At 41.7% G+C, this 23773-nt stretch overlaps 1 protein-coding gene across 2 annotated transcripts in view; it reads left to right on the plus strand.

The window, feature by feature from the left end:
- The window catches only part of LOC124615269 (retinol-binding protein pinta-like), a 189462-nt gene extending 166666 nt beyond the window's left edge, over positions 1-22796 (plus strand). Inside the window, exons 4-7 of one of the 2 annotated variants that reach the window (XM_047143012.1) lie at positions 594-843; positions 3534-3644; positions 13465-13570; positions 22470-22796. In XM_047143012.1, coding sequence (XP_046998968.1) covers positions 594-843; positions 3534-3644; positions 13465-13570; positions 22470-22621 — 619 coding nt within the window. In that variant the 3' untranslated portion in view covers positions 22622-22796. The remainder of the gene's footprint in view (positions 1-593; positions 844-3533; positions 3645-13464; positions 13571-22469) is intronic. The other variant, XM_047143013.1, reaches the window with a different exon arrangement.
- Positions 22797-23773: the final 977 nt, after the last annotated feature.

Below are 23773 nucleotides of genomic sequence, written 5' to 3' on the forward strand. Positions count from 1 at the left end.
ACTGTCCCAACACCGATATTTTTCACCTGCCACGAACACAATATTAGCAGCACATACGCGTGGCACGACAATCAACTCTACCTCCACTCTCTTCTTCTCGCTCCTGACTCTTTGTTGATATCATTCCTGTCGCTCTGTCGATACAATTCTACGTATACACCTCGCTCCACGTAACACTTTCAAACATTCTCATTATATCGATTTACAGTTCTGTACAAAATCACAATTTCATATTGCTTTGTCCATAGAAAATGGTTTCAAGTAACATGTTAACAATATCGGAATAATTGAAATTGGCAATAAAATTCATAACAACTACATTATGTAAACACAAACATAATTATGCTGAGAATTAAATTTACAAAAGTCATTCTGAACTAACTTTTTGAATGTATGATGAAAACTAAGCAGGAACAATGTGAAAGAAAATGTAGTAAAAAGGGAAAAAATGTATATTAGCTGGTAGTGATATCTTTACAACTTACAGCACTGAGTTTATGTTGCATTTCCACATAACGTGTTAAACGTGGTTAGTACTGGTTCGAGAATTTGCAGGTAGCCCTGCCACTATCGTGCCTGTACTGTTTCGACAGGAAGTTCGCGGTGATGCCTCGCCTTACAAAGGAGCTGTACCGCGTGCACATCATCGGAGGCATAGACCCAGACCCCACGTGGGTCTCGTGGCCTAAGCACGGAAAAACCGCCTCCATAGCCATTGAGATGATGTATTTTGATGACTATTCCCTCGGAGACGTCATCATCTACGACATGACGAATCTGAATGCTGGACACATCTTACGTACAGATATCAATATTATACGGGCACTGGAAATCGGCTACAAGGTCAGTACCCTCATAATACTGCTTCACCTGTAGATTGTAGATATAATGCTACCTTCCTAGGAAGTTGTGATACGGTACCCTTTTCCTCACACATAACTGGCGCATAAGAGGAGAACGGCATTTTATCACTTGGAATTGTGTATCTGTTGATAAAATATATGTGCCCACAAATGATGTCTTCATATACAGATAATTTATAACTCATGATTAATTTTGGTTATAGACCACTAAAATGTGGATCCATAAAAATTTTAATTTCTTGAAGAAGTTCAGTTGGGAGCACAAAAATGCAGCGTATTTTCATAACGCATTGAACCCCTGTTGTCAGATCATCATAGGACAAAATCGCTCTAAATATCAATCTGTCATTCACTATCCCAGAAGGCGCTACCGCAGTACTAACTCGCTACCGACCCAACTATATTCTTCAAGTACTTCACAGGTCCTTCCAACATACTCTCCAAAAGCAATGGTGATAAATACCTATTAGACAAATAACAAGAAGGCTTCATCATGTATCATAATACGACATCTCTCTTAGTATAAAAAACAGTTTGCAGTGGACATAAATCAGGCGACTATCACAATATTAATCATGATGGCTACAATTTACTAACTATCCTAAATTTTTCTTTCATTGCGGTGTACTGTTCGCGCTCGTACTTGACGTTCCAGCACTGATGCCTAAAAACCTGTAACTAGAAAGTCTCAGAAAGGACAGGTGCTGTCTCTGGCACTTGTCTGGAATGGGTACTGGTTCACAGTTCACATTTCCACCGACAATTACATCTAATGAGAATGTAGTCACGTTCCCTCTCAATATCTTCTTTTATTCCTCAGCTTTCAGTAAACCAGGTGATTGTAACACGAAACGGAGGGCCTAAAGTAGACGACATTCCTCAGAATTACTGGTACCATTGGACAAACAAACCATAAAAAGCATGTTCTTGCAGATGTGAATACTGTGGAACCATCAGTTTAGTTGCAAAATGTAAATTTTCACGGCCGGAAATATTACGATAATTGAAATATTTCGGGAAATTGTGCCGTGGTTGATGAGCAAGAAATTCATCCGACCACGGCGTTATAACCACGGACATTTTAATAACTGTAGTCATTAGTTTAACCAGTTGACTTTCGTGTCAGTCTTGTTTGAGCGTTATTAGTATTTCCCTGCTAGGTCACGACAGACAGATAAGGGAGTACCCCTTCTCTCTACGCACCGTCCTAGTGGGACCATTAGATTTTTAGTCTGGAACATGGCTGTCACATGCGCCTGATGTGGTGTTGTAAAGTGTGGCTGTCATTCCATGGTCATGTTAGACACATGTGACTCACATGTGGCAGGCAACTTTTTTCTATTTGCCTAGGAAGTAAGAACCTGAGTCGTCAGCAGACACCGCCTGTAGTGCCGCTCCTCTCTCGGCGACAGTGAAGTTGGGCAAAGACTGCAGCTTCACTTTATTTCGCATGTTTAATTCCGTCTACGTCTACGTGGATACTCAACAAACCACACTTAAGTATTTCATCGAACCACCTTCACAACAATTCTCTATTATTCCACTCTCGAACAGCGCGCGGAATAACGAACATCTTTCCGCCCGAGGTCTGATTTCCATTTTATTATGATGATCGCTTCTGCCTATGTAGGCCTGCGACAGCAAAATATTTTCTTATTCTGAGAAAAAAGTTGGTTATTGACATTCCGTGAGAAATCTCGCTGCAACGAGAAAGGCCTTTGTTTTAACGATGTCCACCCCAAATCCTATATTATGTACGTGACACTCCCTCCCCTATTTCTCTATAATAGAAAACGTGCAGCTCTCCTCTGAACTTTCACGATGTACTCCGTTGATCCTATCAGGTAGGGATCACACACACGCAACAGTACTCCAAAAGAGGACTGACAAGTGTAGTGTCTGCAGCCTCTTTAGTAGATCTGTTGCGTCTCGTAGGTGTTCTGGCATAAAACGCAGTCTTTGGTTCACCTTCCCCACATTTTCTTCGTGTTCTCTCCAATTTAAGTTATTCGTAATTCTAATTACTAGGTATTTAGTTGAATTTACAGCCTTTAGATTTGACTGATTTATTGTATAACCGAAGTTCTGCCAGACAGCTGTTGAACAGGCAATGCGTAGAATTCTAGAGTGCGAGAGTAAACAGAAGAAAGAAGAACGTAATGAGGAGCAGCAGGAAGTATTTTGTCAGTTGCACCTAAATCTACGTTAAATTTTATGCAGTTATCGCACATACCGCTTGTTTATGTCCACGTATATGTAATAATACAAAGATATAATAATTCAAAGAAGGTAATATCACGACACTTCCATAAGTTTCGCATCTACCGTAAAGTGTGTTGGTGAGTTGACTGGAAAAGTTCATTATGAATAGTCTTAAGATTTATGCTTTTGATGTTGAAATGTTCGTGAAAATGTTGTACGCTTCTTGGTGTCCAGCTCGTAAGTACTTGTTGAAAGACGTTTTGCTGTACGCCATGAATTGCATGTAATACGTAATTTTATAATACTTAAAATTTACTTGTAGCTCATGGTGCACAGCAAGATGTCTTTTACCAAACTGATATATTTAATGTTGCAATGACACTTATTCCCTGTAACTTAATGTCTTTTCCACAAGACTAAACAGGCAATAACAAACACAAAAGCATTAACTTGACTGATTTTTTGCAGACTGCCTACTGCCGAAGGCTGAAAGCATTCCACATTTTAAATGCGGACAAAATTATTGATTTTGTCATGAAAATTGTGAAGTCAGCTCTATCAGAAAAGTTGCAGAATAGGGTAAGATGTTCCTAGAAAATATAATTTCTTCAAAAAAAAAGTGGTGTTGCTTTGCTTTAAATTTTATTACATACTGTTAGTATACTGATTCCTACAAATTTGGGAAAGTTGTGTAGTCAGCAATAGCTCAAAAGCAGTTGAGACAAAAGTTGACTGTATTGTTACACAGGAGCATGTGACAAAAACACCTTATAAAAGCAACAGGGGGCTGATAGATTTATGTAACTTTTGTTAATAGAAATTATAAAATTGTCCCTCATCAATTAATCAGATTTAAATGATGCTAGGTTCAATGTAGGTGCCACCACAAATTGTTAAAGTTCGGTGTAATGATTAATTTTCATTTACACAATAGGGAATGATGGCTGATGATTAATATCCATTATGTAGTTAAGTGAACTGAAGTTGGCTCGAGAACCCATGATAGTGGTCAGCAAACATACAATGTAATTAAAATAACAGAAAAGCAAATGTCCACTGTTAAAATTTTTCAGATTTAACACTATCACAACCAAATGTAATATTGATAAACAAGCGATGTTACGAGGATAAGTGTTGACCAAGAGTGAAATCAGCAGAGCCCTACTAACACTGAGCTAAATTTTGACTCAGAGCAAGTAATTCCAAGACCAATCTTGTTTAACTACCGATAAATACAAGTCCCACTGAACTATTCGCGGAATAAAATCTGAGTCTTGGCCAGTGGTGATTTATCTAAACCCAGCTGAACTACTGCAGAATGTCTCTAAGTATTGAGATTGTCACCTTGGAAAAACTTCTAAGTCCAAAAAGAGAATGTCTATACAACCATCCTGATCGACAAACGTTTTGCCTCTACATCTTAATGTGTAACAGGCAAGATAACCAATGTTTAACTGCTACACTCCCTTCCCTGGACATTCACAGCATCTACGTCACTTCATGACTTAAAGCAGCTTTCAGCCCTATTTTACAATTTTTGTACAATAATGCAATTTTAAATCTGTATGCACCATTAGATACACCATAGAAATCTGAACAAAATGACAAATCATTATCTATTCCACCTTAGGTATTTCCCCCACAAAATTTGCTAAACAAATGTATTTTTATTCCAGTGTTAAAATTCAGTTTTTGCTCTCTATGTCTTGAATATGTATTGTGTATACATATATGGCATCTCTTTCATACACAAACTGACCTGTTCTTCCCATTGTTGCAAGCAGGGCATAACTATGCAGAATAATGAACATTAAAAAGAAAATAAAATTAATGACAGATCTCTTACACTGAAGCGGTAAAGAAAATTACATTGGAATGCGTAATCAAATACAGAGATATGTACACAGGCAGAACATGGCCTATATAAGACAACAAGTGTTCAAATGGTTCAAATGGCTCTAAGCAGTATGGGTCTTAACATCTGAGGTCATCAGTCCCCTAGACTTAGAACTACTTAAACCTAACTAACCTAAAGGATATCACACACATCCATGCCCGAGACAGGATTCGAACCTGCTACCGTAACAGCAGCGCGGTTCCAGATGAAGCGCCTAGAACAGATCGGCCACAGCGGTCGGCACAACAAGAGTCTGGCGCAGTTTTCAGACAGGTTGCTGCTGCTATAATGACAGGTTATCAAGATTTAAGGGAGTTTGGATGTGGTGTTACAGTCGGCGCACTAGCGATGGGACACAGCATCTCCGAGGTAGCGATGAAGTGGGAATTTTCCCTTACGACCATTTCACGATTGTACCGTGAATATCAGGAATCCGGAAAACTTCGAATCTCCGACATCGCTGCGGCCGGAAATAGATCCTGCAAGAACAGGACCAACAACGACTGAAGAGAATTGTTCAAGGTGATAAAAATGCAACCCTTCCGCAAATTGCTGCATATTTCAATGCTGGGCCATCAATAAGTGTCAGCGTGCTAACCATTCAACGAAACATCATCGATGTGGGCTTTCGGAGCCGAAGGCGCAGTCCTGTACCCTTGATGACTGCATGACAGAAAGCTTAACCCCTCGCCCTGGCCCATCAACACCAACATTGGGCTGTTGATGACTGGGAACATGTTGGCCGGTTGGACGAGTCTCGTTTCAAACTGTATCGAAAGTATGGACGTGTACGGTTATAGAGGCAGCCTCATGAATCCATGGAGCCTGCATGTCAGCAAGGGACTGGTCATGCTGGTGGAGGCTCTGTAGTGGTGCAATTGGAGTGATATGGGGCCCCTAATACGTCTAGATACGATTTTGACAGGTGACACGAACGTAAGCATCCTGTATGATCACCTGCATCCATTCATGTCCATTGTACATTCCGACGAACTTGTACAATTCCAGCAGGACAATGCGACATCCCATACGTCCAGAACTGCTACAGAGTGGGTCCAGGAACATTGTTATGAGTTTAAATATCTCCAAGCTCGTCAGACGTGACCATTATTGAGGATATCTGGTGTGCCTTGCAACGTACTGTTCAGAAGAGTTCTCCACTTCTTCGAACTCTTACGGATTTATGTAGAGCCCTGCAGGATTCATGTTGTCAGTTCCCTCTAGTACTACACCAGACATTTGTAGGGTCCGTGCCACGTCGTGTTGCGGCACTTTTGCGTGTTCGTGGAGGCCCTACACGATATTAGGCAGGTGTACCAGTTTCTTTGGGTCACCAGTATTGGTGATGTGGATTTATGTCTGCCCGCATATGCTGCCTTTGTGGTAGTGTAACTATACTGATTTATAAAAAATACTGATTTCATTGAAATGTGCAATTAAAATGTCACTCAGTAGGAAATTATGTAAATAATATAATACGCAATTAGTTCAGCCGATGCACATCAATGAGTACAAATATTTGATAGGTTGTTCTCTTTTGGGCAGTAAAACTTACGAAGTTATTAATTATTTACTAAACTTCCATCAGAATATCCTTGACATGTTATCTTCATAGTGTATCTACTTATTGACAGGTTCGGCCTTTTTTCCTCTTTAATGTGGATATTCGTGCTTTACTGTGGTAACAGTAGTTTGTCCCACACGTATACAAATGTGTACAAAGTCATTCGCGTCTTTGTGACCGCTGCCGGGCCGACCTGACGTCACATCCTTATAGCTCGCGGGTTTGACAGTTGCACATGGCGCCACCGACGCTGCTCCACGGTCAACACGGCCACCAGCCAGCCGCCAATGACGCACTAGCCTCCATGCCACACTGCTCGTAACGCAACTGCCGCTCTCGACCAAAACGATCACTTCAACTAGCATACAGAACGTTGCGTCAAAAGTGCTTTTTAAAATTTCCACATGCAAACCAGCAGCTTTCCAACCCATTTCTGGCATGGGTCTACAGCAGCTGACTGCATGTCTGATACTAGGAACGCTTTTGACGCTGTGCCAAAAAGAAAAAGACAGTCACAGTAAGAAGCTTGGTTCAATATAAGAAAGGGCCCTAAGGCCCTAATTCGATCTGTTTAAATAATAAACATGGTTACATGGCGTGAAGACGCAATTTATCTTACGGTCTTCAGCGAAAGGCTAGATGCGTGGCTTTGTTGAAAAGTGATGCCTCTTAATTTTTTATTCTGCCCTCGATATTAGTTGATGTATTACGTGTCATGCATATTACCCGATCGACTTACCCGCTTCACTCACGTAAACTGCAGCCCTAGGCCGCTAGAGTGGTCCGAATTCTAGCGCTCGACGTGCCGATGTGTAACTATGTCGGTGAGTGAGAAACTGATGTGTCGACAGAAGTGCCGACACAGTGTGATTTGAGGGGACCGCAATGCACACTATAAACACACGAAGGATGGCGTGAGGTCTGAAACAGGATACGTAATGAATGCTATAAAGAAAAGTACGTAGCTTTTGGAATACTTAACTTTAGTCCATCCTTGTTGTATACATCGTTCTTGATGAGACATGCCTTATACGATAAGTATCAATTGCTATGTAAGGCTAATGGCGCCTTGCTAGGTCGTAGCCATGGACTTAGCTGAAGGCTATTCCAACTATCTGCCCGGCAAAGGAGCGAGGCTTCCTCAGTGTAGTCGCTAGCAAAGTCGTCCGTACAACTGGGGTGAGTGCTATCCCGTATCTCGAGACCTGCCACGTGGTGGCGCTCGGTCTGCGATCACACAGTGGCGACACGCGGGTCCGACATGTACTAATGGACAGCGGCCGATTTAAAACTACCACCTAGCAAGTGTGGTGTCTGGCGGTGACACCACAGAAACAGATTTCTGTAATCGAGTTTCGAATTGTACGAGTTTGTCCACACATGTATGACAACGCCAGACCACACACGAGCACTGCGACATCTGCAATAAACCGACGCCTTGGGTTCACTGTCATCGACCATCCTCCATGTAGTCCCTACCTGCCCCCATCCGATTTTCAACTCTTTCAGAACTTACAGAAAATCTTCGAGGTCTTTACTTTGATAGCGATGAAGAGGAGCAAGCATATATGCCGTTTCTTCTGGTAAACCTTGCGGGATGTAAGGTCGTGGTCCATGAAACTCTTCAGCTCCTAACGTTTCGTCCAGTGCTTCGCTGGACATCTTCAGAGGGGTGTTTCTCCTCCGGTGAGTCTTGCCGACTGACGGGTCGGACGTCTGAGAGCGACTTATGTATCGTAGAAAGTGGGCGTGACCAGAGTTACACGTGATATGCAGAGATAACCTTTGTCAGAGATAAAACTTAACTATCGATCGTAATCTTGTCACGGATAAAACTGTCTAGCAATTCTGTAGTGCTACTGTCCAAATATCACTAAGTTTCATGGTCTCTTCTTTCCGATTAAAATTATCCCTATGTTTATATATTTCAATTGCTTCTCTACAAAGCCGTGGGTAATAGTTCGTCGTCGTAGATAAAATTTTTGTTTCGGAAAACTTCACTTGATGATTTCCTGGCTGAAAAGCGTGTTCTGCTACAGCCGATTTATCTGTTTTTCCTAATCGGCAAAGACTTCTGTGTTCTTTTAACCGTGTATTTACGCTTCTTTTTGTTGTTCCAACATAAACTTTACCACATGTACACGGAATTTTGTATACGCCACTGGCTGATAGGGGAGCGCGTTTATCTTTTACAGACCGAAGAACATGACAAATTTTCTTCGTTGGTCTAAAAACAGGTCTAATATCATGTTTACTTAAAATCTTTCCAATCTGATCCGTTACTTTCTTTATAAAAGGGAGAGAGACTGTATTCTTCCATCGTTTTTCGGACTTGTCCTTAAGCTTTTTGTTGTTTGGGTGCAGAATTCTGCTTACTTCTTTCTTTGAGTAGCCATTTCTCTCAAAAGCGTGCTCCAGATGTTTTAATTCGTCGTCTAGATACTCCGGCGTGCAAATCCGTCTGGCTCTGTCAACGAGACTTGTAATCACACCTCTTTTTTGTTTTGGATGGTGGTTAGAGTTTTCATGTAAGTATCTGTCTGTGTGCGTTATTTTTCTAAAAATCTGTTGTTTCAAGCTTCCATCCGTCTGTCTCATAACTAAAACATCCAAAAACGGTATTTTGTTATCATTTTCTCTCTCCATGGTAAACTGGATTCTTGGGTTTATATTATTAAGGTAATCAAAAAAATTCGCCTAAGGCTTCTCTACCATGTGGCCAGACCACAAATGTATCGTCTACATACCGATACCAGCGAGATGGTTTCTTATCTGCTTTTTCCAAGGCTGACTGTTCGAATTTCTCCATGTAGAAATTAGCTACTGCAGGACCCAATGGGTTACCCATTGCTACGCCATTAAGTTGTTCGTAAAACTCATTATTCCACTGGAAATGACTGGAAGTAAGACAGTGTCTGAAAAGAGCAGTCAGATCTTGTGGAAAAATATCCGTTATAAAATCCATAACTTCATTAACTGGAATCATGGTAAATAAAGATACTACATCGAAACTTACTAAAATATCTTCAGGAGTCAGAATTAAACCTTCAATTTTCTCTATGAAATGACGTGAGTCCTTTATATATGAGTCCGTTTTTCCTAAATATGGTTGTAAGCGAGTTGTTAGATATCTTGCTATTTCGTACGTAGGAGAATTGATAGCACTAACAATCGGTTTCAGAGGAAGGTCCTTCTTATGTACCTTGGGTAGCCCATAGAGTCTAGGACACATAGCTTCAGTCTTCAATAAAGCTCTTTTTTCTTCTTTTTGAATAGAAGTGGCCGATTTTATCAAATTATTTGTTTTTCGTAGTACGCTGGCTGTAGGATCTTTCTTAAGTTTTTTGTATTGCCCTGCCGTTAAAAGATTCAAAATTTTGCTTTGATAATCTTCTGTATTTAAAACGACCGTAGCATTCCCTTTATCAGCAGGAACAATCACTATGTCTTCATCTGCATTTAAATCTCTCAGAGCCTTTCTTTCGCCATTGGTTAAATTACTTTCCAGAGGTTTACTGCGGCATAATACTCTGGTGGTTTCGATCCGGATTGCATTTGCAGTTTCTTTGGGGAGAGTACGTATACCTGCTTCTACATTTGCAATAATATCCTCAACAGGAACTTTCGGAGGTGTTATAGAGTAGTTTCCTCCTTTTGCAAGAACTGAAATTTCGTCTTGAGATAAAATTCCGTGTACATGTGGTAAAGTTTATGTTGGAACAACAAAAAGAAGCGTAAATACACGGTTAAAAGAACACAGAAGTCTTTGCCGATTAGGAAAAACAGATAAATCGGCTGTAGCAGAACACGCTTTTCAGCCAGGAAATCATCAAGTGAAGTTTTCCGAAACAAAAATTTTATCTACGACGACGAACTATTACCCACGGCTTTGTAGAGAAGCAATTGAAATATATAAACATAGGGATAATTTTAATCGGAAAGAAGAGACCATGAAACTTAGTGATATTTGGACAGTAGCACTACAGAATTGCTAGACAGTTTTATCCGTGACAAGATTACGATCGATAGTTAAGTTTTATCTCTGACAAAGGTTATCTCTGCATATCACGTGTAACTCTGGTCACGCCCACTTTCTACGATACATAAGTCGCTCTCAGACGTCCGACCCGTCAGTCGGCAAGACTCACCGGAGGAGAAACACCCCTCTGAAGATGTCCAGCGAAGCACTGGACGAAACGTTAGGAGCTGAAGAGTTTCATGGACCACGACCTTACATCCCGCAAGGTTTACCAGAAGATATGTCATCCGGTCGTGAAAGCCTTCATACTATGATATATGCCGTTGTCGCTAAGGTCAAAAAAGTCAAACATTCTACAGTGACGGTATGAATAAACTCGACTCTCGTTGGGAGAAATGTGTTCGTCGCCAGGGCGACTATGCTGAGAAATAACTGACTTGAAGAATAAAGATGTAGAACTTTAATAACTTTTTGTTTTATTTAAAAAGCTTTAAGAGTTTTCACATAAAAAATTCGGAGCCCCTACGTTTCAGTGCGTCCTCGTAGAAGACTAAATACTCGTTTCTTTGTTTTCTTTTGCCTGTTTTAACAACTTTAAGTCAGTATCTCCAAACATTTCACGTAAGATGACTATACGAACGATCTTGCTCCCCGTCTGGAAGTAATTTACCGTAGATCGCTTGAACAACGAAGGGTACCTAGCGACTGTTAGAAGGCGCAGGTCTTTCCCGCTTCTTAAGAAGGGCCGTAGGACAGAAGCACACAATTGTAGACCTGTATCGTTGACGTCAATTTGCTGTAGAATTATGGAACATGTTTTATACTCAAGAATTATGACTTCCTTGGAGAAGGAAAAACTACTCTATAAAAATCAATATGGATTCCACAAACTGAGATCGTTCGAAACTCAGCTCGCTCTGTTCCTCCATTATATCCACGGCGCCGTGGACAGTGGCGCTCAGGTTGACGTCGTGTTCCTTGACTTCACGAAGGCATTTGTCCCGTAACGCCGTTTACTGCAAAAATAGGAGCTTATAGAATATCGGAGCAGATTTGCGCCTGGATCCAAGGCTTCCTGTCAAACATAACACGTCGCTCTTAAGGGAACAAAATCGACAGATATAACTGAAATTTCCGGTGCACCCCAAGGAAGTGGGATTGGACCGTTACTGTTTACAATGGTTATAAATGATCTAGTCGAAAGCGTCGGATGCTATCTAAGGCTGTTCGCAGATGATGCGGTCGACTATAACAAAGTAGCAACACCAGAAGATAGTAAAAATTTTCAGAATGACCTCCAGAAAATTGACGAATGGTGCAGGCTCTGGCAGCTGAACCTGAACGTAAATAAATGTAACATATTGCACATACATAAGGAAGGAAATCCGCCACTGTATAGCTACACTACTAATGACAAACCTACGGTCGCAGGTTCGAATCCTGCCTCGGGCATGGATGTGTGTGATGTCCTTAGGTTAGTTAGGTTTAAGTAGTTCTAAGTTCTAGGGGACTGATGACCACAGATGTTAAGTCCCATAGTGCTCAGAACCATTTGAACCATTTTTAATGAGAAACAGATGGAAACAGTACCTACCGTAAAATATCTAGGGAAACAATCTAGAGCGACCTTAAATTGAATGATAACGTGAAATAAGTAGTGGGAAAAGCAGATGCCAGACTCAGATTAAAAGGGAGAATCTTAAGGAAATGTAACTCATCCTCGAAAGAAGTGGCTTATAAGGCGCTTGTTCGGCACATTATTGAGTATTGTTCATCTGTCTGGGATCCCTGCCAGATAGGACTAATAACACAGATAGAGGAGATCCAACGAAGAGCGGCACGTTTCCTCACGGGATCGTTTAATCGGCACGAGATCGTTACGGAGATGCTCAACAAACTCCATTGGCAGACTTTCCAAGAGACGCGTTGTGCATCACGGAGAGATTTAATGTTGAAATTTCGAGAGAGCACTTTCCAGGAAGAATCGGACAACTTCCCTCTACACACGTCTCGCGTAATGACTATTTGCGAGTGGAACAGGGTTGGAGGGATCAGTTAGTGATACAAAAAGTACCCTCATGCCACACACCATTAGGTGGCTTGCGGAGTACGATGTAGGTGTTGATTTTGCAAATTTGGTTATATTCCTACATATAATTATTCATATACAGTGGGTATTGAGCGTATTGGATCTTCTAGAATTAAAATAGCTAAGGAAAATGTACAATTCTGTCCAATAGCATGTGTTCGTTAGCTTATAAAACGTGTTTTGCAGTGAGGTACGTACTCTGTATCGCTTTACACCGTCTATGCACCATTCTTTTTAAGATATTACACATTGTAAAATAAAACAGGTGACAAAGTCGCCTAATCACTACAGATATTTACATCTTCAGAGATGATAATAATGTGCAATTAGTTTCGTCATGATGTATAAAACTAGCTATATGCAATCTGAATGCCATGAAAATGGAATAAAATGTGTCAATAAAATATGCATCATGTCGTCACGCCAGCCGTTGTGGCCGAGCGGTTCTAGGCGCTTCAGTCCGGAAGCGCGCGACTGCTACGGTCGCAGGTTCGAATCCTGCCTCGGGCATGGATGTGTGTGATGTCCTTAGGTTAGTTAGGTTTAAGTAGTTCTAAGTTCTAGGGGACTGATGACCTCAGAAGTTGAGTCCCATAGTGCTCAGAGCCATTTGAACCATGTCGTCACATGATAAAGGAGGCGAGTTTATTCAATAACCCCGGCGATGGATATGTGGTAGATGTTTGCACGTTGTCTAACTGTTTTAATATTTGGTGTTATTTACTGGGAGAGAAGACGCCACTTCTTTATAATCCTTGTCCGAGTACTGTGGTATTGAACTACTGTGCCATTTATTAATATTATCGAAACAAACTTAGCTCTGGAATTCCAGCAGTGAATGCCTCTAAAAGAAATATTGTCCTGTTCCAGGTACACGTCCATTTACCAGGATCAACGACGCTGTTTGACCACGTGCCAAAGGAGTATCTGCCGGATGAACTAGGAGGCACGGCCGGCCCTTTCGACAAATTTGCCTGTAAGTATACACAGGCTGAGATCGATTTACATGGAGAAAGAATATGAGAAAATCATACATTTATATCACATTATTTTTATAAGTTCAAGTATTTCATGTTAGACCCATAGTATTTCAGTTTTTTCCTCTTCTTCGGAGTGTGTGCCACAAATAATTTTAAATGAAGCCAACATTTCCCATCTAACTTAGTGAGATTTGTTAAGACCCCATTGTGGTCATGATACGTACCTCCAACTAGTTTCGCTTTATAGTGCTTACCTCTAACTTCATATATCATGTCAGATACCACAAGTTACAAATTGCGTTTCTTACTGAACCACCTAGAGTTTAGGACTGATCGCGCAATAATAATTGTACTTATATATTCCAGAGTTAATACGGACGTCAAAAATTATGACTGACATTTAAGACCAGCTGTAACAGTGTGTATTATTATACAGTCCATAACAGTGGAAATCTGTAGAAAACACTTGACATCACCAACACGAAATGAGAATTTAACAGTGTGAATGTAAACTAGGGACAGGAGACAGTAGTGAATATGATATTGGATGCGGAACATGCTCGAGATATTCTGGACGAGTTACGCTTTTAACAATTTATTAAATAAAAGGAAATATGTCTAATATTTTTGTCCTAGCTACTAGAGCCGCTTTAAGCTGTTTAAATAGCACAAATTAACAAAGACAGAAATAAATCTCACAATACGAGAACGTAAATAATCGTGGTCATAGCTCGAGTCATTTGCCACCCACCCAAGACTGGTTTAATACAAACTCTAAATACTCACTCTTAAGTTACATATTGAATGTTCTTCAAGACATATACGTATTTTTAAACTTTAATCGTTCTGAAATAACGGAAACCTGACTTTTTTTAAAAACAACAACAATCCATTTGCTTTGGGCCTTTGTCCCACTTCAACACACTACGGGTTTGACGATGTTAGTGTCAGAGGATCGCCAGATACCCTTCCTGTCACCTCCTCGGGCCCCCCGGGATGGAATCAATGTATCCCATCTGTCTGCGTCTAGTGTAAGCCATGAAATAGTGCGAACGTGTTGCAAATGTCTGTGAGACGTGTAACTGAGGCGGGACATGGGGTTTAGCCCGGCATTCACATAGAAGGATGTGTAAAACCGCCTAAAAGCCACATCCAGGTTGGCCAGCACATCCGCCTGCGGATTCGATCCGGGGCTGACGCGGAGCGCAGCCACGAATCTTCCAGAAACGAGGTAGGTAAGCAGGTAACAGGACCGAATACTCTCAAACTGACACATTGTATGTCGTATTATTGACAATAATATGATTATTTCTGCCACGTTCGTTATCTCCTTCCTCTAGCCCTCACATGTTTTAAACAAAAAGCATTGATTCACTTATGCACGTTTTGTGCGTGACCTTGAGCGGGACTTAGTCGTTGGCGATGTGCCGGCTGATCTCAATAATATAAAAGATAAAACATTTAAACATACAATACACGCGAAAAATTTTTACATATTCTGCTGGAACTTTATATGCTTTCCTTTGCGTGCTTGGTGTATTCATAACATTTAGAAATGCTACCTGCTTCAAACGGGAGGATTCGGTCCCATCGTGTTTCAGACCCTTGCGGTCTTGGCAGGATTCGGTACCATTTTTCTGACCGCGGAAGGATTCGAGGCTGCTCCTCCTAATGTTTTGGAACATGACTAATACGTGTTTCTTTATTTCACATGCCTTTGAAATGTTTAACCATGTAGTAGCGTGATTAGGAGGCGAGCTATTGTCGTACACTGTAATTGTGAATCTGACCTCTGCAATAAGTTATCCGTATCCTCTCACTCTCTTGTGCTCTTCTGTACAACGAACTGATAAGACCAGAATCGTGCTGCAGTGGCTTGAGCAGCGTGGTAGTGAACACAATTCCATATCGTCCACCTAAAATGAACCCACTGCAACTCGATGCCGGACGCCCTCTCGTGGCCCGTAATTTATGGAAATTGCGTGACCTGTGCTTAGGCATCTGGTTCAACAAACCACCAGAAACGTATCAAGGGGTTGTCTTATCGATTCCAAGCACATTTAGTGATTTTACCTTTTGATACAATACAGTCTCACCAGTATTTCACAGTGTTGTAATTAGCTTTGAGCAATCTATGCTTGCATTGTATATTCTCGACAAAACATTGGGAATATTACGTCACCGCTTGCGACGTGAATCTTATGTCTGAAGGTGGCCAACAGCTGGTCGAAACAGGTTACGACATTCTGACATGAGCATATGCATAGTAAAAGCAGGATGTGAATTTTTTCTCCCTATTCCCATCAATTGAAACATTTACGGCGGGCGTTGCGGCTGAGCGGTTCTGGGCGCTTCAGTCTGGAACCGCGCGACCGCTACGGTCGCAGATTCTAATCCTGCCTCGGGCATGGATGTTTGTGATGTCCGTAGGTTAGTTAGGTTTAAGTAGTTCTAAGTTCTAGGGGACTGATGACGTCCGATGTTAAGTCCCATAGTGCTCAGAACCCTTTGAACCATTTTTGAAACATCTACACTTAGTGATAGAACATCTCATAATTGTAGGTAACTGACTGGAATTTCAGCGTTTCCTTTGAAATATCCTAATATCTTACCAGGTCACTTAGCTGGTTTTGCGTTCCTCTCTGTGGTTGGGTCTACATATTGGAGGTCCTGGCCGTGCTGATCAGTCTAGAGACATTTTAATAGTACAGTAAGCACAGAAAATTTAAGCTAGAGATTTACAACTATGTGTTAAGCTGCGGTCTGAATCCTCCCAGAAAAACTGATCGGATAGTTCATTCGGCAACCGTACGGGGCGCGAATATTCAGGTAGCAGACGGTTTAAGTAGAATGTTTGAAAAAGAAGACTGAGGAAGGTCACCGGAACACCTCGGTGTTGGGAAGTCAGCCCCAAAGCATGAACCTCATCCTACGCTACTTCCCAGCCTTTTCTTGGGGGAATTAAACGATACCAGGAACAGGGCGTGGCCATCTACAAAACGAGTAAATATGTAGCGGTGCGGTTTCCCCGACATAATAATCAACACATGAACTATGTCTGAGTTACGCGATTTTGCTTACATTTGGTACAGTATAGCTTTGGGGCCTCCACTTCTAACGACGGGACGGTGATTGACGCGTTTATATCGTTCCTGTTTGATCAAGTTCTATATCGTTGGAGTCATTGTAGAGGAGTCTGTAGTAATAAATCTATTCTTTCCATTAACAAAGGAAATTGACGGGTTTATCCATTGTTCGCTATAGCTTTGTGAAGCCTTACCTTTGTACATATTTACTTGTTCTAGATGAATATGGGGTGGCCTATCGTAATTGCTTCACCGGTATACCCCTGATGAAAATTGTGAATACCATATTATGTACAATTTGTGAGGTTACCAATGCTGCGTCTCGATCGATACGAGAACAAATACAGCCTTGGGTGCGACAACGCATGGTTAAGTGTGTCTGGTTTTGAAGTATGAGTTTTACAGAGTTTTACGCCAAATAATAAGTGTCTTGTGTGGAAAAATGTTATCGAACAAGCGATGTTTGCAGCAAAAGAGAGAATTGGAACGCTTTGATGCACGAGCCGTAAACAGGCTGGTGTCCGCTTCATCGCGAAACACCGTCACTCACACAACACTGTTCGCTGTGCGGATCGCATTTAGGGGGAATGACAGGGTGACGGACGAAAATACTGCTCAAATTCAGGACTTTTTGTGTCTCAGTACAGGAATGTAGTAGACAAATGAGGTTCCCTGCAATGGATAAAGCATACATTGGAGTTTGTATTGGTTTTTTTTGTGAAAAATATTAATGTCTTCACTGTGTCATTCGTATTTTCCCGAACTAGCTCCGAAAGGAGGCAGATCGACGACTGTAGCTGTAACTCCAGTTTTGGTTATCTGAGAGTTGAAATTAACGTATCACACTGATCCTTGCAGACGTAATTTTAGTTGATCGTAGGGATTTTATTAAAAAACGGGCGAAATTATAGATATTTGACAGAAATAACCACTTTTGGACCCCTCTTTTCCGGCCGAAGGAGATACTAAAAATCAACATAAAATATAGACTACGTTGAACTGAAAAGAATTAAATTTGCTTCAAGGTAGACCAAAAAATCATTAAATTTGGATGGAAATTGTAGCGTGAGCGACGACAACATTTGTGAAAAACATGGTTTTGAGAAAAACATGTTTAAAGTTTGACAAGTATTTATCGTGTAAAAAAAGGGAGCAAGCTTGACTCTTAATGATTATCGTCGGTGTCTGGTCCATGGTAACTGTCGCCTCGGCTAGTGGATGGCCGCTTTCTGCTAATTTGACTTGATGATTGCTCATTTTCGTCCTCAAAGCCGTTTTAGACGCTGAGCGCATCGCCGCTGTCTTCACAGAATCGTCGCACTTTACCGGCGATTTTGATTTGAAGGGCATTTGCCACGTGCATTAATGCTGTATGGCCTACATTGAGTAGACATACGGCCAAATTTTAAGCAATGTTGACAATTTGGCTTCAGCTGGATGTCATTTTTGGAGCGTATTTCAGTATGACACTATTGAAACTTTCATTCACATTTTGAGCAAAACAACCCAAACAACGTTCCAGTAGATCAGGGTTACTCAAACGGGTATAAATATGGAGCGTGACCGCGGAACCGGTTCTCTAACGCCGAGGCGTCCCGTGTACGCTCGGCTTAAAAGGCTCACAGAATCGTTACATTTCGGAGCTCGCACATAATACTTCTCCACTGTATATACATTCGAATTCCAAAGTAAAAAATTTCGAGTTTTTTCGACCGTCGCCCTGTCCTTCTCCCTTAAGCCTACGATTGACTTCCTTCGCTAAACTGTTGCGCGCGGCTGTTTCAAATAGTGTGAACGCACCTTAAAAGATTCAGACATGAATTAATGACAACCCTTGGGTGTATCCCCCACAGAGGTAGCTAGTAGAAAGAAAGCTTTGTTCGAGCGCATACAAACGCACTTGCAAAGACTTAAAAACACCGATAGAATTCCCAGTCTTTTTGCCCGGCACAACATGGAATTCTGGTTGCTCCACGCAACTGCATCGTACGATACACTGGGATGGAAATGTCAAGTCATCTGTTGTGCCTCAAAAATTTAGTTTCTCGATGAAACATTTACTTATCGCATAAAAAATTAAAACCATTATTTTGGAATCCACGTATATTTTCCGGTACCCAGATTTTGTCATTCGATTATGGGCGAACTATTCGGTAAAGGAAATGGTTTTCTGTGTGTCTTACAGTCTCATACAACAGTTTGGTAATGAATTGGTTTTGCTTTCGCTGTTGCCCATAGTTATAGTGATATTTCGAAATTAAGTGGAACACAGCGCATATTTTGAAAAGTTTGCTGTGAAAACTGTAGTAAACTTTTTTGGAAGCTGACTATTAACAGCCGTCAAGTAATGTATAAAACGCATGTTTGACCATCAGCTGTTTTTTATTTGTTTAAAACCCAAATATCGACCGGTTTCAGTCGGAGACTATCCTCACGAAGTATGGTTAACATAGTTTAAGCCACAACATGACAACTGTGGTTACTTAAATAATGGCCACGTCTGAATGTACCGCATGCCATTGATTCCAGCATGACACACACGACTTTTAAAGGCAAACATATTAATAACACGCGTAAACAGAGCAGAACAGATCAGAGAGTCCTGCTCTGTTTATGCATGTTATTAGTGTGTTTGCCTTTAAAAGTCCTGTGTGTTATGCTGGAGCCGGCCGGGGTGGCCGAGCGCTTCTAGGCGCTACAGTCTGGAGCCGCGCGACCGCTACAGTCGCAGGTTCGAATCCTGCCTCGGCCATGCATTTCTGAACCGCGCGACTGCTACGGTCGCCGGTTCGAATCCTGCCTCTGGCATGGATGTGTGTGATGTCCTTAGGTTAGTTAGGTTTAAGTAGTTCTAAGTTCTAGGGGACTTATGACCACAGATGTTGAGTCTCATAGTGCTCAGAGCCATTTGAGCCATGCGTATCTGTGATGTCATTAGGTTAGTTAGGTGTAAGTAGTTCTAAGTTCTATGGGACTGATGACCTCCGAAGTTAAGTCCCATAGTGCTCAGAGCCATTTGAACCATTTTTTTGTTATGCTGAAATTCATGGCATGCGCTACATACGGGGTGTTGCTATAAGAGCGTGCAAAACTGTAACAGGACATAGAGAATACTCCGTTGAACGATTGGAGATAGGGAACCTGAGGTCGGAAAAGCCAGCTTAAGGATGTATGGAAGTAAACTTGTCTACCACTTCGACTAACATTAATGTTTTCCAGCTTATTTACGACTAACGCGTACTGTGCTGTTTATTTGCATGTACATCCTTTATATCCTGCACGAAAGCAAGGACGACGATCCTGATTACGAAGAAGTCATGATCCAGGTTTTGTTTAGTTAGCTTGTCCATAAGATGGCTCTGTTGTATCGTATTTACAGTGTCCAGTGACAGAATGTGCAATGAATCAACGACGGGCCCGTTCATCACTCAGCGTTATTCAGAGATGTACAACACAATACACTGGAGGAGTGCCGGTACAGTACTTCCTGGTTACTGGACTGGAAGGGGAAGTCCTATTCCACGACCTGCGAGGTCACCTGACCTGAATTCCTTTGATTATTTCCTAAGGGGACATCTAAAGACACTTGTGTATGAGGCCCCAGTGGAAAGGGAGAAGAAATTAGTTGCTAGAATTGTAGCTGTCTGTGACGTGATTCCAAACACACGAGGGATATTTGTCAGGATGTGTCAGAATCTTCTTCGCCGATGTCATGCTTACACTGTGGTTGATGGCCGTCAGTTTCTGCACATTTGTAAGACACAGTACAAATGGAACATTCATTGTTTCCATGATGATATTTGCAGTTAACTAATGTAAGTAAGAAAAGTACGCAGTAATGTGATTTTATTCCCGTTGTGTCCTTAAGCTGGCTTCTCCGACCCCAGGCTCCCTGTCTCGAACTTTTCAGTGCAGCATCCTCTACGTCCTGCTAAGTTTTTGGTCGCTCTTCCCAAAACACACTGTATGTTACGTGGCTATCATTTAAGTAATGGAAGATGTGATGTGGCTTAATCTGTTTTAACCCTAACCCGTGAAGATTGTACGTGACTGCAACAGATATTTGGGTTTTAATTAAAAAAGCAACTGATGTTCAAACATGCATTTTATACAAAAACCGCTAGTTACTGGCCAGTTTTTACGTTTGGTGCATTTTAGGTTATGCAATACTTCGTACCAAATGCGGCAAAAAAAAAAAAAAAAACTCCAAACAGGCCTTGAACGTACTGACCGGCCGCCTTGTCATCCTCAGCGGTCACCGAATGCGGATATTGAGAGTCACGTGGTCAGCGCACTGCTCTCCCGGCCGCTGTCAGCTTTTGTGACCAGTACCGCTACTGCTCAACCACGTAGCTGCTCACATTGCCCACGAGCACCCCGCTTGCCAACAGCGTTCGGCAGACCCAGACAGTAACCCATCCAAGTAACAGCCAGGCCCGAGGGCGCTCAACTTCGGTGATCTGACAGGAACCAGCGTCACCACTGCGGCAAGGCCGTCGGCCACCAAATGTATCCAAAATATCGAAATTGTTTTTAACGGTGAGAGGAGAGCGATATCTCTTTCCAGTCTCTAGTAAATATGTGATATATTTGGAACTTGTCTGTGGCAACACGACTGTCGCATAGATAACCATTGAATCACGCGACATTTATTGCAATGTGACGTATAGCATATTTGGATCACCTTCTACATCTACATCTACATTTACACTCCCCAAGCCACCGAACGGTGTGTGGCGGAGGGCACTTTACGTGCCACTGTCATTACCTCCCTTTCCTGTTCCAGTTGCGTATGGTTCGCAGGAAGAACGACTGCCGGAAAGCCTCCGTGCGCGCTCGAATCTCTCTAATTTTACATTCGTGATCTCTTTGGGAGCTGTAAGTAGGGGGAAGCAATATATTCGATACCTCATTTAGAAACGTACCCTCTCGAAACCTGGACAGCAAGATACACCTAGATGCAGAGCGCCTCTCTTGCAGAGTCTGCCACTTGAGTTTGCTAAACATCTCCGTAACGCTATCACGCTTACCAAATAACACCGTGACGAAAAGCGCCGCTCTTCTTTGGATCTTCTCTATCTCCTCCGTCAACCCGCTCTGGTACAGATCCCACACTGATGAGCAATACTCAAGTATAGGTCGAACGAGTGTTTTGTAAGCCACCTCCTTTGTTGATGGACTACATTTTCTAAGGACTCTCCCAACGAATCTCAACCAGGCCATACCAACAATTAATTTTATATGATCATTCCACTTCAAATCGTTCCTCACGCATACTCCCAGATATTTTACAGAAGTAACTGCTACCAGTGTTTGTTCCGCTATCATATAATCGTACAATAAAGGATCCTTCTTTCTATGTATTCGCAATACATTACATTTGTCTATGTTAAGGGTCAGTTGCCAGTCCCTGCCCCAAGTGCCTATCCGCTGCAGATCATCTTTCCTGCATTTCGCAGCAGTTTTCTAATGCTGCAACTTCTCTGTGTACTACAGCATCATCCGGGAAAAGCCGCATGGAACTTCCGACTCACCTTACAGGGAGTGTAGTTGCTACCTTCAGACATGTGGTTCGTAGACCTACACACACACATACGGTTTGACAAAGGAAGATAATAATTCCACATTGGTTTCAGGTGTCTCTATGTGTCCACGCATTTTGTTTCTAAGTTACTTCATCCGTTTTTCTCAGTGCAGAACGTAGCAACTGAGACACATTTATGATAACACAGGTACATGTGTAGACCACTCACTTGTAGCTATAAATTTTCTACGAGACTGAAAAATTAAATTTCCCTCTTTATTCCAGATGAATTCATCGGGAGAGCGGAGAAGAAGCGATACTGGTTCATGGAGCAGGACCGCTACACCTCGGACGAGAGCAAGAGGCCCCCAGACAACCACTACACCGACGACATGTACGGTGTGGCGGGCTCCTTCAAGAAGCTCTCAGTGGACTGACGCCGTCACAGTTCCTTTTTGTAGATTCTGTCACTTGTGATAGAAAATTGTGATATATACGTCTCACGAGAGGTCTTACCATAGATTACAGAGACCTCTGTTACCACACTGCACTTTCCGTGTAAAGCTTTCGTCTGTCTCTGTTTTGAAATGTGGATGAATTCGGAGAAAGTAATATTTTGTTCCATTTTTTGTTTTATATTCCTCTCTACATTGATGTTTATTCACACGCTACAAACAAACCATGTATACTTCGGAAGTGTATCCAACAATCCATCAATATTTTATGTCATATGTTTCATATCCAAGACATCCGTAACAGTTCCATGGCATGAGTCAGTTTATATGCCATCATGACCAATGACCTCCCTGATTCTTACACGGTGAGTGTTATTACCATTTCTTTTTGCACAGTTTCATCGACTTATGTGTTTCTTATCGTCAATAGTAGCAAAGCACATGTAATCCTTTTCACAGCTGACAACAAACCAAATATCCGATATGGTACTTTCAGACATGTTTACCAACCGAAGAACGAAAACCTGGAGCGAATTGGACTAACATAGCATATGAAAACGCAAAATCCACAGTTTTTTTTCACACCTCGTACAGATATGAAAGGTTTGACTATATGGCATTCCCACCACCATGGGTATAGTTTATGGTTTCGACTATTGTAATATTACTAGCAAACCAGATAGTGCTTCGCAATTGCTAAATATCTATGGGAATATGATATATGTCCTAACCTGGGGTATACCTGGGAATAGCCTCACGACGCAAATTCGGATCCTCGTTGCAACTTCGTCCACTTTAATTTGAAAATATGCAAATTCGAGTTATAACAAGTTTTAGAGAATACGGCTTAAAGACCCCGTTGTCTTCTTTTTTTGTTTTTATTACTTCTAATGAGCTGGTTTTCTGAACTGTAGTTCGTGAAATGGGAACATTCACTTGTCACGTGAAAAATTAGTCCAATTCCTTAAATACGGTGTTAAAGTGGTTAAAGCTGAGTGTAGCGGAGAAAACAAAACTGCACATCTATCCTATTGTACCGGGTATCCCTCCTTGGCGTCGCCAGGCCCATGTCCTCTGCTATTTCGGCTGACATTTATCATTTAGTGTTTACAGGTTTCAGCTGGAGTCGGCCCA

The sequence above is a fragment of the Schistocerca americana genome, chromosome 5 (assembly GCF_021461395.2).
Source record: "Schistocerca americana isolate TAMUIC-IGC-003095 chromosome 5, iqSchAmer2.1, whole genome shotgun sequence".
In the NCBI taxonomy this organism is placed as follows: domain Eukaryota; kingdom Metazoa; phylum Arthropoda; class Insecta; order Orthoptera; family Acrididae; genus Schistocerca; species Schistocerca americana.